General features: G+C 34.8%; 1 protein-coding gene across 8 annotated transcripts in view; it reads left to right on the forward strand.

The window, feature by feature from the left end:
• Window positions 1–21,318, forward strand: part of LOC101738997 (dual 3',5'-cyclic-AMP and -GMP phosphodiesterase 11) — a 267,871-nt gene that overhangs the window by 203,537 nt on the left and 43,016 nt on the right. For all 8 annotated transcript variants that reach the window (XM_062675410.1, XM_012695157.4, XM_012695151.4 and 5 more), the window contains 2 exons: window positions 7,284–7,434; window positions 21,187–21,294. In XM_062675410.1, coding sequence (XP_062531394.1) covers window positions 7,284–7,434; window positions 21,187–21,294 — 259 coding nt within the window. The remainder of the gene's footprint in view (window positions 1–7,283; window positions 7,435–21,186; window positions 21,295–21,318) is intronic.

A 21,318-nucleotide genomic window follows, 5' to 3' on the forward strand; every position in this document is an offset into this window, starting at 1 on the left:
AAAAAAATCAAATGTTTCTGAATTTTAATGTATTAGTCTACATTCCGTTTTCAAAGAAAATTCATTATTCATTCGTTCCCACAGCAGTAACGCAACAAAATACGCTTACGTTTTTAAAGAAAATAACTAAGTTCAAACTTTAACTTTTAATTAAATACTGCGGCTTCCGTCGGTCTAACAACTATTTGAGTCGAAGTATGTACAAAGTTGTTTAGCTCTGTGGTGCGTTTAAAGTTCTTGACCGCGTCGGTGCGGCGGCGTCGGTAAGAATGTTCTAGAAATAATCTCATGAAACCTTTTAATTGAAACTGGTTTGTATCGTGTTTCGGATATGTTGGCCCTTTTATGTCCCAGTTACAGGATCGCATGGTAATTTGGGTACATAATACGTATTATTATATTTAATTTTTTTTTTGCAACCTAAATTGGCTTCTTTTGTACTAAATGGTATGAATTTAAATAGAAAACATATTATGGTATATTGCGTCTCTTGAAGAATTTTAAGTATCTGTTTTGGGGTACTAGTACTATTTGGGTTTCTGAAATATGCATAGTAATTTTTTCTTCATAGGTTAGGAAAACCCGCAGACACAGCCCATTGAGTTTCTCGCCGGATCTTTTCAGTGGTACATTCTGCGAAGCACTGCTCTTGCTAGGGTTAGTGTTAGCCACGACGTCAGGTTTAAGCCCTGTGAGCTCATCTACTAGGTAAGGTTAGGCTGAAATGGTCTTTCAAGACTATAAGCTTAGGTAGAAAAAAAAGGCTAGGAATTCAGCTTATACTTACTACTATACTTTTAGTATAGTTGAGGATCTGAAACATAGGTAATTTACAATGATGCCTTTTGAAAACTTCTATTATATTCAATACAGGACGGCGCAGTAACAAAATTAGAGATTTATTAACATTGTAAGTGTTTAACTATTCAGGTGATATATAGTAGGCTAAGTCCCTACCAAATTCTGTATGCATATTTAAAAACATTTGGAATTGTACCTCACAGTACTACAGTTTACACAAGTACCAAATATACCGTTCATAACAACAGTTCCTGAATGTATTAGTTCCATATTCATTATTCATAGTATTTTGATAGTTGTCGTATAGTTTTGGTGAGTCTTACGTGTACTTTTTTTGTGGGAATAAACAATAACATAATCCTACAAGCTGTTTAAGTTTACACATTCGATTTAATTATTTAGCAACTTGTCCGTCGAGTCGTGGAATTGGCGAATCCTTAGCCTGTTTTCACGATCGGAATTGCTGTGATAAAACATGTATGATAAAGAATGATATTCTTCAAAAATTGTACGTCTTTAAATCGCTATCGGGAATTGGAATCGATTTGAGCAAATGAACGGCAATTATTTCATGTTGATACAGGTCTTTGTTTTGTCAAATTTATTTAATACTAGCTGACCCGGCAGACTTCGTAGTGCCTCAATCGATAAATAAAAGAACTAAGCTTTTGCATAAAATAAACTTCAAAAAGGAAAAACAAAATTGTTATTTTTATCTAATTCCGAGCATTTTCATATTTATCTACCTTTTAAACCTTCTCTGGACTTCCACAAATAAGTCAAGACCAAAATTAGCGAAATCGGTCCAGCCGTTCTCGAGTTTTAGCGAGACTAACAAACAGCAATTCATTTATATATATATATATATATATATATATATATTTTTTTTTAAATATTTACTAACAATGACGCCACGTTAACTGGTCCCGTGATAAGTTCGTAAAGAACTTGTGTTACAGGTACCAGATACCGGATATAAATGTAAGATTTTTATTATACACACACATATTTTTAATAGACATCCATAACCCTGGAAAAGATATTTATATTTATCATACAAATATCTTCCCTTGGCGGGATTCGAACCCGCGACCCCCTTGTGTAGTGACCATGTCACTTACCACTACACCAGACAGCCGTTATATATATAGATTATATATATATATATAGATTACATAGAACAAATTACTTTTCTTTTTGATAATCGAATTTCACTGGTATTAATTATGATAAATTTTATACACATACACACCGCTTTTTTGTTTTTCGAATTCGTTATCTTCATTGTATTATTGCACATTCATACGATTTATTGTTCGGTTGGCCTTTCGTGAATATGTTACACGGATGAAATCTCTGAAACGTTTGTGCCGGGGTAATACAAATTACTCTGTCAAGCCGAGGGCAAGGCCAAGGGCTTTATATCAAGGGAGAAGTCAAACATTTTATGTTCGCTTTCAGAATGTATTGCCTAACGTTTGGTACATGAATAACACATAATCAATGTGTAATAAAACGATACTAGAGGTCCCGCAGTAGTCGAAACTCGACTATAATTAATTGAAATTGTAAGTTTGCACACTATTATGATTGTATTTTATACTTCTATAATCACAAACTTCGCCAAGACTACACTATAAAAAATATTAATCAAGACAAACAATATTTAATCTATTCTCAATTTGACCACAGACGTCAAGAACAAAAGTTTGACAATAAATAGTATGCATGCGCGTGTGCATCAAATACATGGTATGTAGTGTGTGTAATGTTTTCTTTATTGATTTAATGTATCTTTTATGCATTATTTAAAAAAAAATAGCATTGTGCACTTCTTCTCTATATTCTCTATAAGTGTGGAAAATTTCATACTCCTCCGTCCGCGCAATTTTCGTAAAAAGGGATACAAAGTTTTTGCTTCACGTATTAATATATAGATAACTGAAGCGAGATCCCTAGGATGTCAATGTAAACTTGTCAGTATTTGTTGTATAATGTAGTTTGGAGTTTTTAACGGTGTGTTTGTGAGACTTTAATACACGATTATAGATATTTATGTCCCGTCCTGGGGCTTAATGGTTGTTTGGAACGACATTCAGGCATATTTAAACCTAATTTTACGGTTTAATCTCTTTAAATATTTTCATTCTATCATTTTTAATGTTTCTTAAAATGAATATGTTCGATTTTTTATTAAGCCGTTGAAGTAAGTCGCCCAGATGCCGTCATTAAATTGAGTTCTTGATTTTTGTATTGGGTTTTATTATTCGATTTAGCTCTAAAAATAATCAATTACACGCATAACAAGTGAAAAAGACCCAATTTTCTCGGAACCATCCTTTAAAAACATCCGTTTGAAGTCAGCTGTGTATACAACAACGAACAGATGCTCGCATGGCACGCTAATCCCTTATATTTACGCCCAATGTAAATGAAGAATGTCACTAAAAAAAATCTCGTTTTATATACCGAGTACGTATTTTACGATTATATTCATTACCGCCAGGAAGAGGGCTGAGCGGGATATCTATACTTCTATAGGTATAATAATATTATAAAGAGGAATTATTTGTTTGTTTGCTAGTATTGAATAGGCTCCGAAACTACTGAACCGATTTGAAAAATTCTTTCACTGTTCGGAAGCTACACTATTCCCGAGTTTTTTTTTTTTCCCCGAGAAATTAGATAATTTTTTACTGGTAGTAGGACTTTTTGTGAGTCCGCACGGGTAGATACTACCACCATGCCTATTTGTGCCGTGAAGCAGTAATGCGTTTCGGTTTGAAGAGCGGGAGAGCCGTTGCAACTATACTGAAACCTTAGAACTCATATCTCAGAGCCCATAGATGTCTTCTATGGGCTCTGTAATCACTTAACAACCAGGTAGGCTATGAGCTCATCCAATCATCTAAGCAATAAAAATAAAATAATTGCCAACTTTTCCCGTCTAGTTTTTGATATTTTATAAAGCTATAATCTTGGTAAAAACAAGTTGGTTTCTATTGGATTTAAAAACCACGCCGTTCGGTTCGGCTAAAGGGCCACGCGGCTCATTTCCATATGCGTTTTGTTTGATAGCTGCAATCTGTGGTTTGGAGGAAGCGTAAAGTTTTCGTTGGAACCCTCACGAAGCTCTCGAGTGACCCGCACGGTTCATAAGTTATAGGTAGATAAGATAAGGCTCACCGGTGACCACCGTGGCCTAAATGTAAATATTCGATTTTTCATATGGCATACAACGTGTTAAGATATTGATGCTTATCTTCTTTCACGTTCTTTTTTTTTTGACGACGAGGCAGGAGTTGTAAAGCCTCAAGAGTCGGTCCCCTAGGGCACTAAGAGTCAAGGCCCAAACCCGCCACGGACATCTTCTTTAACATAGCGACTATTCGAAATTATATTTTGCAATGGGATAAACTATGGGCCGAAGAGTGACACGGAATGTAAAGTGATATAGAATAGAAAACTCATTTTAAAACTAATTAATGCACACAACACTATTTAACGGGTTCTTACCTCGTTTTTTACATGAATTGGGGATATTTCGGCGTTGTTCCAAGCGCCATCGTCTCGGGTACACTAATATCATAAAAGTTTGTGTAATGTAGATAGCCGAGAAAGTTTAAAATAGAAATCCCTCTATTGAACATCATAATCAAAACGCAAGCATTTCTTGTACTTGACCATATTTAAAAAAAACGGAGGTTAATATCAAGTCATAAATTTATCGCGAGTAATTTTGTCGGAATATCTAATGCGTTAAAAATCTTAACGAAAAACAATTGTGTTAACAGTTTTAACATTAAAAAGGCTACGAAATCTTACGAACTTTATCCATACGTTTGCTATTCCTGTCGTTTGCCACACATTTCATTGCCTCTTACTTTACAACATTTTATTTAAAAACGAGCCTCCATCGTTATTGTAAGCATTTTTCTGTAAATTGAATTCCTTTGATGTATTATTTCCTTCGTATATGCTAATCTGATCGTTTTTGGAACTAAGGATCTTTTTGAATGAATGTAATTTTTCTGAAAATCCAGTGCAACACCCGTAACTAAAAGCTTTTAGCGATCTTTTCTATTTAAGAATTTCGAAAAATTCAACTTTTCCGAATAAAATGAAGCGTACACAACTATACGACACTAAAGTACTTGCCTGAGGCATTTTCTTGAGTTTCATTGGTAGGTACTGAATAATGTACGTCGAATTTCTACTTAAGTCAAGGCTTCGTGACGGAAATCTTTGATATCATCGCCCACAAAAGTGTTGTCGTCGTTACTTTGTAGCGTATCAGCAGCCATACATATTATATGTATGTACATGTAAAAACTTTTTTTTTTTAAATCTACTTGTAGAATCGGCCCCTAATTGCTCTTTTTAAATTTTTGATTTGATTTTAATTTCATCGTTACCAAATTTCATAGGATCCAAGGCCGAATTAATGTCTTTTTTATTGCTCTTGTAGGCAGAATTGCCTGAGATGATACCATCATCTCGTTTTTACCATCACAACGCCCGCCACCGTAGTAGAGTTCATCCATACTACCTACAGCCACTGCGGTCATTCACAGTGCGTTTTCAGAGATTTTTTTGCCACGTACCATCCGGTTTTGAAATGAGCTCCCCTCCACAGTGATCCCGGGCGCTATGACATGTCCTTCTTCAAACGAGGCTTGTGGAAACACGGTGTATTACACGGTAGGCAGCCGCTTAGCTCTGCCCCTGGCATTGCTGTAGGGGCGACGGTAACCACTCACCATCAGGTGGGCCGTATGCAAGTCTGCCTACAAGGGCATTAAAAAAAAATCATATTCGGTTCAGCCATTTCTAGAATTTGGAACATACACACGTCGAGGTTATACATACATTATTTATATAGGTTAAAATGAAAGACTACGGTAGGCGACTACGAAATCCTTGGATTGACAATTTGGTTAATGTTCTAGGCTTCGCAGTCCATAATTAAGTTCATAATTCGGGTAAGCTTGATAAGGGAATGAAAAATTTACAATTTTTCTAACTGACATGGTGGTGCCCCTCACTAGGTCGATGATCATGGGTTCGATTCCCATCCCACTTCGTGCTATCATTCGTGGGACGAACAACAAAATTTTTAAGATTTATTTAATACCTTTATATTTAAACATATTTAAGTAAGTACATCTTTGGTTCCTAGGAAAGGGAATTGTTCCCAAGTGACCGTGTCCTATTAAATCTTTTCTTAAATTGATTTCAAATAATCACATAATTTATTTTATATCAATTTAATCATATTATACTTTTAAGATTCAAACACACCCTGTATGTTAGACCTTATGTACTGGTAAACATATTGATTACATTAAATAGCGAGGCTTCAATTGTATACACAGAGAGAGTAAGTAACAAGGAATTCTGAATATTGATACGCAATATCAGGTGACCCAAATACACAGCACCTTTCCTGTGTCCCAAAAAATTTGAATAATAATAAATCTTCGGGAATCTCGTGTGATCGAAAACGGTCCCCTATCCTGTAGGACATCGACATTATTGCGCTTATTTCCAATGATAAATTCATGTGCCTATACATATGTACGACTTGTAATAATTTCTCATTTTGTATGCATCAGGATTGATTTGTGTTCCATTGTTGTTGTTGTTAGCATTGAATTTATGACTCTTTATGCAATAAGATGAGTCATAACTAAACACTATTTGTCATGCAATAAATTTACATTGCTATTGGTTTATGTAATGTCTAATCGTGGGAATGTGACACGTCTGTTATTTTCTCATTCGTATTATTGGATTTGGTTTAATTAACATGTTGACATTAATTATTATAATTGAGAAAACATCCACGTTGATATTTTATAATTGTAAGTACGTCTACATACACTGCCGGATATATTAATTTACTAGAATTCCGAATACATAATATGAGCGCGATTTGGATTTAAGCTTTAGAAGGCGATATTTATTACTTTAAAATTAATATCTTTTACTACCCATATTAAAATTCAGTGTGGATTCCCTTTCGTGTATAATTGAAAACCTTATTTAAATTATAGTTCAACATTATGCAGATAAACATGCACAAACCGGCAAACAAATAGACAGACTGTTTACGATATTATTGTATTTCAACAGTCCATTATTTCACTAAGCATTTGCTGCTATCAATTCTGTTAACGCATTATCAGATGATCGGATAGGAGGCTTATTAAACGGATTCGTAGTACTCCGATTGGAAAATTTCTCGACAGCTTTGAAAATTCTACGTATTTTTCGTATGGCTGTTTTGTTTTGTATCACGCTTTGATAACAATAAAAATGTGGTTCGACGCGTGACCACCGCTATCTTTTCACGATTAAAATACACATTGACGTTTCAGTACTTTTTTTTTTGCATGAAAAACTGACAACATATTTTCTTTGAAAATTATGAGTGTTATAATATTACATTTCAGCTTACGGCAAATTTACGTTGTTCTCAGATGTCTAGTGTCGAAGCTGTTCGACGTTTGTTCCAAATCGACGCCGGAACAGATGGAGCAACTCGAAGAGATCAGGATTCCTTGGGGCAGCGGTATCGTGGGATACGTCGCCGAAAGTGGAGAGCCTGTCAACATACCTGATGCGTATAAGGTTGGTGGTTTTCTAATACACAGATAGGTTACGAACATTGATTGATATTTACAAAAAAATAATAATCGAAAATGGATGTTAAAATTGGTTTTCTTAAATGACGCTAATGCTTAATAATGTTACGCGCTGGGGTTCGGGATAAATAAAAACGTTCCACAAAAGTACAACTTAAAACTGTATTAGCACTTAAACACTTAAAAACTCTTAATTCACTTCTTTCGCTTCGCTTCAGGTGATCCGCTCACTGTTTCGCTTCGAATAGTTTTGCTACGTGCCATCTCTACAACGCTTTTATAGTCGATACGACATCCCTAGAATTATCGAGAACATTCCTCTAAAATCGATAATAGATGGCGTTGTACTTCTCGAGCGTTCTAGATGTTACTAAATCCTTTGATATTCGTTTCGGCTATTCGGCAATAGATGGCGTTACTCTCACCGGCGTAACAATAATAAAAAATAAATAATTGGAAATAAATCATGCACGGTCATCTGGCCCTAAATTAGGATTTTCTGTATTATGGTTACCAGAGACTGACATATACATACGTTTCAAAATGACCTATAAAACTGTTCAGCACCTGTTTGCCCGATGTGGTTATCGAACTCACGACCCTCGGCGCAACAATCAGGGGCTCTTACTACTTACTGCACCATCGAGTCAGTAATATCGATGTTTGACGTTAACTTTATGATGCAGTTTTTGTGAAAAGATTTTCGTGTAAAGATATATTAAAACAGAATTGTATTTTCTTTAGAATAGTAATATGCTCGCTCGACATTCCTCAGCTTTCAGTTTGACTTACACACGACGTACAGCCTTAATTAGAAAGGAATTCCTCACAGGAAGTTTTAAGACACCATTTCGTTCCGAATTTACTTCGTTAGACGTGTTATATGGGTGAGCTTTGAAGATTTCTTTTAAAAGGCACGCCAAGTACTTGGTTTACTCGATTAATGAGAATTTTAGTACATTCCTACAAGAATTCGTTGTAGGTATGAGCTAAAAAAAAAACAATTAATATCGGGGAATTTAGGTGAACTCGATTTTGAGAGGTAAATTGAATTAATTTCGGTGCTCTAGATACGATTCCTTTGTATAACCCGCGGAATCTAGTCCAATTATGATTTACAGTAAATTGTATTATATTCCAATATTCCGAAAGATGTGTTTCGGAGGAGAAAAATTCCAAATAAATATCACTTTACAAGTTGTTATTAATATGATTTCAAAAGTGGGATCTCTAAAAACAACTGTGTATATTAATACACAGTTGTTGTACTGATCGTAGGCACAAAATATGTTTGCGATCAACATGAAATTGTAAAGTGAGATTGAAATTTAATCTATACCTATATATGTATACTAGTTGTATGAAAGAATAACAATCCAACAAAAGCAAAAATATTTCAGGAACATGTGTTTAGTACATTTTGTTTTGAAACAAAATGACAACTGTCCGAAGATTTAAAAACCCTGAATAATGATTACCGATTACAAAATGTGTATTGAGTGATAATGCTTATATATCTTACTGGAAGTGTGTACGTGGAGAGCATTGTTACATATTTAACTCTGAGCGCAAATGGTATATCTGCTCGGCAAGTTAACAATTAAAAATAAAAGACAAATATACAACTCGTTTAAAGTATTTCCGGTCGAATAGTATTCGGTGAAGATCGTTGGTCAGAACGTGGCGTGGTAAATCTTTTACGAACTATTTTATTCATTACACGTAGGCGAGGTTTTTAAGATTTTGTGCTTCTCAAATTGTATGTGGTATGCCTTGTTATGAAAATTCCGATCACGCGATTCTCACTTTGGATCTTGTTCGTTTTTAAGAGATCCTTCACACTTGAACTTTTTTTTTTTTGAATTAGACGTATAGGAAGAGTTCGGCATGAAGCTGCAAAGTTCTCGAATAAATTAGTAATCGCTTTTTCCTAAAATAACATAAGCAATGATCTACCTGGTGTTGAGCGTTTTGCGGAATCCATTGAGATAATGAATTCCAATGTAAATTTCAACACTCACTTTGAGGTCGTAATATCAATCAGTACAAGTAGACTTGGGAACAATATGGTAGACGTATATATTATAGACTGAAACAAAATCTCTTTGGTTTTCACAAAGTCGAAATTTTGGTAATTCCTTTGGTAAATTACAGGTTTGATTGTTTAGTTTACCTTTAAAATTCGCATTACCCGTACGACATTTTAAATATCCACCCATCTCATGTATAGTTTTTATATGGTCTCTATCATTGCTACAAAGTTTTTGAGTTTAATAGTAATTTTTACATCATCAACAAAAATATAAAGACAGGGTAATTAATTATACCTACACTGCGGAACCTAAATTTATACTGTGAAGAATTATTAAATTCAAGAACACTCTAAGCATGTTAAAATGATAACGAGTTTTAAATTAAAATACACAATATTACTTACAGAATAAAACTTGTAAAATCGTATCAAAATTCATTCAATAGCTTAAACACTTAGTTTAGCTTGTTGTTATTGGGATTTTTGGAAGAGGTTTTTATCGATTCGAATTAAGCTTGTCGAATTCTCTGGGTCGGAGTCAAAAGGAATCTTTACCAGTTATCGATCGTTGAGTGGGTAAAAATGTTTTGGGTCTAACCTGCTCGGCCCAAATAATGGCACCATCTAACACGAAATGGACCTAACGGGATTCTCTAATGTGGCCACTTAGTAAAAAAATTGTTGTTGAATTACCAATATGCGATTGGCGTAAAAGCCTTTTTAATATTATTTGGTTCATTTTGCTTGATGGAATTGTTTGAATCTTCTTAGATTGGTTTTTCTATGTTATTAAATATGGTTTTCGATTGGTATTGTATTTTTAAATATAACTAAATATATCGAGGTAACTTTATCAGCCGAACATTAACCGTCATCCATGAATTTGTAATATATCTTGAACGTCTTACATTAGACTCTTTATCGGACAAATTATGTTAAATCGTGTATAAAGTTTGCTCGTAGATCAATTTCAGACTCGTACCTGTCAAAACTTTGCCCTTTGCCCTGTCCGTAATTGTTTGAAACGTTTCCTCTTTAATGTTGCCAAGCTACTGTTTAATGTCCTTAATGCGGTCTCGGAAATTTTCAATTCCCAAAAGTCCCTAATTTCACGGTTTACGTTTTCGATTTGAATCGTCGCCGCCTCTAAAAGTTGTAATAATGTCAATTGACGTTCTTTAATTATTAATATTTTTAATAAAATAATTATGTATTATAACTACAACAGACAACATTATTAAATACCAGTCGTTTTTAACTCGTAGAATACTGATGGTAATATTGATAGCAAAATGTAAATATGCAGGTGAAAAATACTTTAAACAGCATTTTGTGACATCTACACGTATATTTTATCTTTTAGAAATATGTGTTAATATTATTATCAACTATTAATCAAAGTATAGCACATTACATTTTATATAATGACCAGGGTATTAATAGTAATTTAGAGTTACTGTTGTAGCATTCAATACATAGTCTCACTTTGATAAATTTAAATGTTGTTGATTTATAATGTTTCGTATCAACTCTTGACCTTACTTTGCATTGACAGAACGTTTTTACTTATTGTGGTCGATTAGTAGACTACCTACAGAAAGATTAAATGTCGTGATTTAAAAACAAAGTTTCATTTTAAAATAAATTATTTTAACATTTGGATCATGAAATTCCGAAGAAAACGGAATATTTCCCATTTTGGTCGTAGTGACTTTTGAAATTCTAAAAGTTTACAACTATCTTTTACTACACGACGTTGTTCGTTTAATATATACTTAGATCATTCATGAATACGTGCTAGAGATGACTGGAAAAATTATAAAAATGTGTTTGTTTAAAGATGCAAAGTCGCTCTTAAAATTAATCCGGTGTTCTTAATTATTAAACAACGAGAAAGCTCATGTTGTAAAAAATTATCATTCGCCGTCTCTTTGGTCAAATTGATGTTATACTTTTGACTGTGGCCCTGATTAGTATATTCGTGGAAGATCACAAACGTACCTCGCGGCTTTCCATTGCCATTTCCTAGGAATATTTTCTTGTCCGAAGCTCTAGTCTATATAATACCACTAGATTTCTCTATACATAACTCTACTCTATACATACCTAAAATCATGAACCATCTAATTTACTGGCATATTTATTACAGCAGATACATCTGTCTTTGCTATATCAAAGCATACAAATTTTCACATTTAGGATAAATTTGGTATTAGGACTCTGGCTGTTAGTCTTGTCATCAAATCTTAAATGTGGAACGATTCTTTGAAAATGAAAAGATCTTTGGTGTGTCTTGTTATTTGAAACTTGATGAAACTAAAAGGCAAAACTAAAAATAGACATAGAATAAGATAAAATACTTCAGAAGGTTTCATTTCTACGGCGTGTGAATTGCACACATGTCCTTTTTAATAGTCTGTATAGTCTATTGATATAAGCTACTGTTTAATAAGCTACTGCTTAACGGGAGTCCTTTAATGTCACCCAATTGAAAATTCTTTGTCTTAATACCCAGGATAATTATTCTATAATGATTTTCAAAACAAAGTAAATCATAATATTACGGTATCAAATCGCGCGGTCTTTAGGATACTAGATTCATGAAATGATACTAGATTCATGAAATCCTAACAACAAGGATACTAGATTCATGAAAAGTATACACAAAAAGTTCTCTCTAAATAATGCCTCTCTATGTTTAGGTATTCTGTTTGAATTCATATTCAAGTTGGAGGATTAAAGATTTATAGACTAGAATGTTCTATATGAGTGGTTTAGAATCGGAGTGCGGAACGACCCTAGTGAATGAAAGTTAAACAGAATCACATGTTAAATATCTTTATGTCTCCAAACATTCCAATATCTCTTCAAATAATAAACATTGATTATTGAGTCTTTATTGCTTTTTACATATATTTTTTGCTCTATTTCATTAATTTACGAATGGATTCTATGATGTAGAAACAACGTTTCATAATACTAAAATTATAACCCATTTACGAAAGTTAAGCAGTTTTTTGTATTTTTATTTTTTACATACTACCATTCTACTTCATTTCTGCCGAGATGCTTCGTCTTTAATACAAGAACCATTCCTACTTCGTCTTTAATACAAGAACTATTCTTACTTCGTTTTTATATCTCAATGTCGCCCACATGGTACTTTTTATTTATTTAGAAACTGACAGCCAGCTAGCATAAAAGTGTAATTTTAAGTTTTAAACCGAACTTTTTGGCGGGAACGCGAGGAGTGAAGTTGTGTGATTTGTTTTATTTTGTCTATTTAGTGTTTCTTCAGGTTGAAATGTGTAATAACGGTGGTTTATTAACTGTTTAGAATCTGTGCAAGTGCACAATTGTGGGAAAATGAAACAGAGCCGCTGGACGTAGCTTCTCGGAATCCTCCAAAAATTCCACTGAAAAAGTCTCAGTAAATGAGATTATATTTCATCATATATCATCTCATTTGTAAATTTAATTCGTTTTTAATAATTTATGTTATGTCGCGACTAGTATCCTTCGTTTTTTATTATTCATAAACTGTTAAAAATTAAAACGGCGAATTATAAAAATCTTATTACATCACGCTGGCTATTGCACAAACCGTGCCGGAGCCAAAAATAAAGAAGAAGAAGTTTTAAACTGAACAGGGTGTCTTGTGGTAACATTCGCGCTGTTAAATTTTGAATTATAAATACATAAATGCACAGATGCGCTCTTTATTTGGTCGTGAAAAACTATCAATTTCACTCACGCGTCTATAAGTACGTAATTTTATTTTCAGAAATTTTTATTTGGTAACGAAATGTTATCCGAACAGCAAACAAAAGACCGCCAATTTTCTGAAACTTTGGTTCTTTAACGAAAAAGAAAAAAAAAACTTCTCCCGTCTAAAAAAATATTCTACGAACCACATTAAAAATTAATTTCGGGTTAACTTTGCAGTGCCCTAAGGAGTTCGTTTATTTTTCTTTTGGGAATACTTTCGAGAGTATATTTTAATATTATACCGTAAAGAAATAGGATATTACACCGCACTAAAAGGAATAAATGTTTCGAGGTCGAATTCAAAGACCTAATTATCTTTTAAAAGAAACACCTGGCTCGTTCGTAATCCGGGATTGCCTCGAATCTCGGGGATAGTGCCGAGCTGAGATTTGTATGTACGAGTGCACATAAATTATTCGGTAGAGCACGACCCCACGACTGAATAAATGGTGTGCTTAAAAATGCTATCCCTCTTTAGTCACTTCATGAATTTGCTGATGCGAACCGGATTTATCGTTCGCACTTACGCCCCTTTGGATACACGCTAACGACTCTTCGACATTTGAATATTGGATTAAAATATATTTTAATTTAATCGAATAAAATAGTAATTGGGTGGGTCATTAAAACTCATTATAACTTACAGAAGTTGAACTTCTACTTACCTTCCAAACCAAAAATCTATTGGAAGTGGCATTGTTGTTTTCGTGTCGGCCAAATTATAAATATAGGAGACACGTTGAACGTGAGTCATTGTATTTTGCCTGTTGCTTCTCCTTTAAATAACGTTCTGTTACCAGTCACCAGTTCCCCTTTATCGTAGTTTGCCGAAAATTTGCTATGAAAATAATGAATGGGATACATTTCTACTCCTCGTAATGGACTGTAAATATTACTTGTTCTGTGATGTCCCATTTTTCGACAATATCTTTAGTACAATTAATGATCACCCGTCGCCACTCGGGCACAAGTTCAAGGCTTTTTAGTATTCATATTTTTTTTTACATTTTCGATAGTATCTTGAATATTCTGGCCTCACTCCAAAACCCCGTGACCTTGTAGATATCGACGGTTCATATTTATTCATGTATTCTTTGGATATGAAAATAATTTGCATACCAATGGTACAGTAAGATCGCACTGTTGATATAAGTGTACTACTACATAGTGGAACGCTAATCTTAATCTTGTTCATCGTTCTCTGGATGTATATCTGTAACTAGAACAGACTGTTTGTTTATTTTCGCTCGGGCGCGTTTTCTGTTTTGGTATATTATTGGCATTGTTGATGTAACCCTCCACACAGCCACTTGACTTATAAATTGTTCGCTTCGAAAATTGTGTTCTATTTCATGCAAAATTTCGTCACATTATTGACGAAAGAGCTTGTCTGTTTTAGGTAACATAATTAATATTTCTGTATCTGTTTTCGATGAATCTATACAGTGATATAGATTCAAGGAAATTGGGTTTGTTAAATAGGCACATGTAGCTATACATGTAAAGTAATTGTAGCTAAATCGAATAGTGCTGTGACATGTCTTTCTTCAAACTGAGCTTGAGGATAGTGCTCCGTGATAGCAATGGACTATGTCCCTGACCTTGCTGATATCCAAGAACGATAGTGATCAGTTATCATCTCGTCGACCATTTAGGTACCTTAACCACCGGTCATCACTCTCGCTGAGCCCGTCTCTTGCGACGAAGGGCTCGACGAGTAAATTAACTCATAGACACAGCCCACTGAGTTTCTCGCCGGATCTTCTCAGTGGGTCGCGTTTCCGATCCGGTGATAGATTCTGCGAAGCACTGCTCTTGCTAGGGCCAGTGTTAGCAACACTCCCGGTTTGAACCCCGTGAGCTCATCTACACGTTAGGGTGAAGCTGAAATAGCCTCTCAAGGCTAACGGCATAGATAGGAAAAAAAAAACGTCGTCCGTGTGTCGGTCAGATTTCAAGAAAAACAAATATATCGTAAGCTTCTGAAACTACTATTCAGTCGACTCATTGGTAAACAAGAAATGAAAACGTTAAGTTTAATGTTTCGTTTCTGTATATTGCTGATACGTACTGCGTGTTGCCCGCTTACGTCTTGAATGCTCCTGTTATAGCAGTTCCGGGGGCAAAACTTAACTTAGAATTGCACTTGTTTCTTTATTGAAGACTCTGTACGTGTTTCGATTTTCGATTTTACGTCTTAAAGTGATTTTGTTTTCTATATAGTTGAGTTTCTGTAACCGATTCGATTTCGTTTGCTTTCATACATTTACTGTTTGTAGGTCAAATAGCAAGCTCGCATAGCTTTTTTTTTTATTGCCCCTGTTGGCAGACGAGCATACGGCCCAACTGATGCTGAGTGGTTACCGTCGCCCATGGACCTCAGCAATGTCTTTTCCAGGGTTATGGATGTATATTAAATATGTGTATAATAAAAATCTTACATTTATATCCGTTATCTGGTACCTGTAACACAAGTTCTTTACGAACTTATCACGGGACCAGTTAACGTGGCGTGATTGTTTAAAAAAAAAAAAAAACAGTTAAGTAAGTTTGTCCTCTCTGTTTGTCAATCGATTCTTTTATTACTAACAAACAGTCGATTCAAACATACTAATGAACTTTATTGTTGTAATTATTTTTCAAATAGTTTTACTATATATCAATAATAAGACAAATGCTTTATCGATAATAAATGCTTATGCTTTATTGAATTTCAATTATCTGGTGAGCACTAGTTTACGAAAATTTACATGAACATGTCGTGTAAAAAATTAATATCAACATTTTGTATTACATGTGAGAGCTCTTCCAAATTTCAAAATGTAATTTGGAACATTCTTGCCAAAGAGTATCGTTACGCCAAAAATAAATGAAGAGGTATTTATTTACTTATAGATTTAAATTGGGTACATACATATGTTTTTACTCTGTCTTCTCTTGCTTTTTTTTAATTTAGTTTGTTGGAAAAAAACACCCACAAGCCAACCTTTGTGGATGCAGTTTAAAATATAATGTTTCTGTTATTCTTTCTTCCGTGTAATAATGTAAATTTAATATAAATTTCATTGCACCTACCACTATTTACTCTGCACTACCTTTGGTTGACTGGTAGAGAATGCCGTAGGTATTAAGTCCGTAATGTAAATTTTACATGAAATGTAATAAATAAATAAAATAATATAAAAAAAAATATTAATTAAATTTAATCAAATTCCATCACTTGCACTATAAAGAATGTAAAACCGGTTCGGAAAATTGGTTTACGTGCTACAATGTTGAATGCAAAGTCGACAGTGAACTTGACATTTCAACGAAATTACAATGCCGGTCCTTGGCAATGAACTGACACTCAATTTACATTTACAGGATATTCGACAATCAAATTGTCAAAAGAGTTGAAAGTCAGGTCTTCAATTATTATTCGCGCGCTTTCACGTTAATAAAAGTTCTTGGTTGCTATAAATAAAGCTGGGCGTCGAAACGATTCCGCTGACAATGTAATTTTTTGATTTCAACAAAGTGTGGCGCTCGATCTCGAAATTTCGACGCTCGGTATTGTTCAGATGAGATATTTTACTTCGTCCCGAAAGGGCATAAAGATTTTCCCGCTGGGAAACTTGGTCGTATCGAATCTTGTTCAGCGGTTTACGGGTAACCGTTTTGCAGAAGTGACACATCACCTTTAAACAATTCTCCGATCGCATAAATTTACATTGTCATAGTCGTTGTATTTTTATTATTCAGTAGCGACCCGCCCTCGTTTCGCTTCGGAAACTGTAATTTATTATTAATTTCTCGACTCTTTAATGGATGTTATTATACATATAAACCTTCCTCTTCAATCACTCTATCTATTTAAAAAAACTGCATCAAAATCCCTTGCGTAGTTTTAACGATTTAAGCATACATAGGGATATACGGACAGAGAAAGCGATTTTGTTTTATACTATGTAGTGATAGAATAAAACAAAGTAGGCAGGTAAAAAACTTAGTAGGCAGCGGCTTGGCTCTGCTCCTGGCATTGTTGACGTCCATGAGCGACGGTGACCACTTACCATCAGGTGGGCCGTATGCTCGTCTGCCTACATAGTTAATAAATAAAAAATTGCAGCTTGACATCTTGATCTGTAGTATTGAGGCGGAATGTTGACCGAGCGTTCTTACTTTGAGGAATACGTTCACCGGATCGGTGCTGAGTTGTGGATTAGACGCTATATAACGCACCGTGCTTTGCTCTACATGGTATGAGCGAACCGTGTCTTCTTACTACAAATCGGTAACTACTTGCTTCTATCAAGCGTTGGGGCTACGAGGATCGTCAGCGACGGGTAGTGACGGGCGATGCTTGACTTTTGCGAGCACATCAACTTGCAAAAACAAGCGGGCGGAGCTGAGCCTTACTGGTGGTAGGACCTCTTGTGAGTCCGCAAGGGTAGATACCACCACTCTGTCTATTTCTGCCGTGAAGCAGTAATGCGTTTTGGTTTGAAGGATGGGGCAGCCGTTGGAACTATACTGAGACCTTAGAACTTGTATGTCAAGGTGAGTGGCGCATTTACGTTATAGATGTCTATGGGCTTCAGTAACCACTTAACACCAAGTGGGCTGTGAGCTCGTCCACCCATCTAAGCAATAAAAAAAACCGCTCCAACGCCGTCGAACTGGGTCTCGGGATAGCGAACTGGACCGAAATTTAAAGACCTTAGTATTTTATGATCCGTCCACTTGCCAGTTTAGAAATACGTAAACCCTAGCACGAGTTTTGCGTAAGAGCAACCGGTTGACGCATAACCACAGTCCCGGACTCACACTGGTTCTGACGCGGCGGCCTAGCCCGGGGGTACGATTTAGCCGTTTAAGGGTATTGGAATAACATTCCGACCAAAAGGGTCGCTGGTCGTGGCTTCGCCTATCAACGGCTTGACTCCCCGTGGAGATATTCTCGCGGAATTGAATTCTCTGGTTGAATTCCGAGTAGAATGCATTATATTGGCCTCTGCCTGCTTGAGATAGAACTCAACCGAGCTTCGGACCCGGTTGTTAAACGAAGGGGGTTTTAAAAATAGTTAAAAATAAAGGACAATTTGCTTTTACAGTTACCAAACATTATCGTAGTTTCATTGCGTATTGAAATACATATAGATTATAAATTAAAGTTATTTAATTCAACGTCGAATTTAAATCAATTTAAAGCGATATAAGACAAATTAAATCATAATTAATATTTATCTACACCGTAGTTAATATAAATAATAGTTTAAAAAAATTAACAAAATACGCTTTTATAGAAAACCCAACTAAAAAATAAAAAAATAATTTTAATAAATTTGAATTAAAAATAATGTAAGATAAAACTATTTTACTGTAAAAAAGCTTAGGGTGCTTTTCAGGATACTATCAAAATAACCCTTCTACTCATATCTGTTTATGAAATATTTATAACCACTGATACCATGCTTATACGTCTGAAGCTAATAAAAGCTTATTAATAAAGTAGTGTATTTTTATGTTCGAACACTTTTGGACCACCGACGATTATCGTAATGACAAGGAGGTCAGATAAAGCTCATTACTTCAATTATGACTTCCAATTGGGTTAAAAGGCGATATTCCAGACAATGAGTGCATCCAAGATTGCGTCATCGAGACTGCGTAAACTGTGCTCCGTAATCTCATTTATATTACGCAGCTAGCTAGCATAAACGAAACGAAAAATACTGATTTGAATAAAATTTAATGACAATGGAAATTGCGTTTGAAACTTTTCTTGCAATATTTCTTGTAATAAGTATTTGTTACGCTCAGAGTATTCTCCAAATTGAATTCGAGTTGAAACGGCGAACACAATATGATTTTCTGTACAGTTAAATATTTACTCTCAACTATTTCACATTACTGAATGTTTAGATAAATATTACAAAATTTAGCTTAACATATTAAAAGAAAATGGTCAATTCTTAATTTACAATTGATATAATTATTTTAATGTGTATTTTATTTGTCTTTTTCAATGAAATACGTTCAAGAGCATTTAAATACGAAAGGTATTTTCTTTGTAATTTTCTTTATACTATTCCCTCTTTAAACATTTATATAACCTTATACAATGTTTAATGATTATGACGCTCTGTTTAATAATATAACGAATAGAGTTTCCATGAATGTACGTTAACAAAAATTTACTCGCAGTATAATAATAAATTGATAGACTGATAAGTAGGCGTTTAGGAGGTACAGATGTTGTAGAAGTTTACATTATCATGCACCTTCGTAATTAATTACTAATTAAATTAATTACTATTTTTTACTCCTTAAATTAATTACTAATAATTACTAATTAAATTAATTACTAATTAATTTTAAATACAATACAATTGTCATGTAGATTTTCATAAAATAATTACTAATTAATTACTAGAATCGGTTCTGATCAAGTAGAAACCAATTTTAAGAAATGTCAGCGTATGGTGTGAATACAGCGCGGGGTGTCCATATTATGCCGTATATATCAATCTGGTTTAATGACAGCAGTGTAACGAGTGATAGCTCTCCGGTGCTCCCCTTTGGCACTCAGCCACACGCTGGAGTGCTATTCGCACGAATGGCAATATTCGTTATGTCATTGCGTGGAACTGTGAGTCAGTGTGTTGAGAGGTAAATTATATGCAATAAGCATTCTGATTTCGCAAACGCATTTGTTATAATAAAATTACGACTATAGTATTCGGAAGATTTAAACACAGCTGATTTTGTATTTTATTAAAGTGAAACTTTTTATTACATCGTCTCAAACTTTTTCGTCTGTGTGTTGCATGTCGCGTGACGGTCGGCCGCGGAGTAGGGATAAAGTAAAGGCGCTCGTCAGAGCAGCCAAGGCCAATATGGCGGCGCCTATAGTTCGCAGCAGCTGACCGTGTAGTGTATAGACTATTACTCATTTGTGCCAGCGCTCCACGCTATTTTTTTTGTTTTTGTCAGTGTTTAATGTAAATGTTCTTTGTCAGAGTTAAATGTCTATAATGTAAAACAAAAATTCACTTTTACCGTGGTTTCATAAAACCACACAATCCTTTGTTATCGGGCCCACGTTTTACTTGATGTTAATAGGTCAAGTGCTTTTAAGTAGTTTGTTCGTCTTCCGATATGTGCTGATAAATAAATTGAATTAAGAACATAAATATAGCGAAACCCGAGTAATCACCAGTAAGCACTCTGGTTTTCCAATATTGAGTGTGTCGTTCAAGAAGCAATAACACACGAGAGCCGCCCCTCTCATCCCCGTGAGGAGGACAGTTGCGGTTTTCTGTCCCCACTCTCGCTCCGATTACACTCCGACACACTTCCTATTAAGTACTTCATTTAGACGTACCGTTGTCCTCTAATGTATTAACTGTATTAGAACCTCCATCTATATAAAAGAAAGTACCGTACGATCGGCTATTGTTATTGAAAGTTTTTCGTGTACATTATATTCATTTTCCCGTAGCAGACGTATGTTGTCTTGGGTGATCAAAAAAAGATGTGTGGTGTCGTGGGACACCGGATAAGAATGAAGTTTCTGATTATATTAATTTTAAGTTCTATTCGAGGTATAAAGAAAATAAAACTGGAGGTTTCGCAACAACCCACGGTCGTTCGGTAACGTGCGAACTTATTGTGGTACACTTCATTCACGGTTGTTTGCTTAAGAGTTAGTGTATTGCGCAAACGAACGCTCTGAGATCGTGGTCAATGAATGATAAAAAAGATGTTATTTTTTGTACGTTATTACAAAGTTAAGTCGTACACTGTGTGTATTACTAATAAAAATCTTACGTTACGGACGTTTTTTCCCGGTTAGGGTACCCCTCCGCATCGTCCCATGAGGAACTTCGTTCCAAAAATTTTTGACTTGATATAAAGTACGACAGTTCTAAATGCTTTTTTCTTTTGTTTTAGGATGAAAGGTTTAATCACGACATTGACCAGCAGACGGGCTACAAAACAAGATCTCTCCTCTGCATGCCGATCAAGGATACGAACGGAGAGGTTATCGGTGTTGCTCAGGTAAAAAACAAAAATTTTCACATG

The sequence above is a fragment of the Bombyx mori genome, chromosome 3 (genome assembly GCF_030269925.1).
Source record: "Bombyx mori chromosome 3, ASM3026992v2".
Lineage (NCBI taxonomy): Eukaryota > Metazoa > Arthropoda > Insecta > Lepidoptera > Bombycidae > Bombyx > Bombyx mori.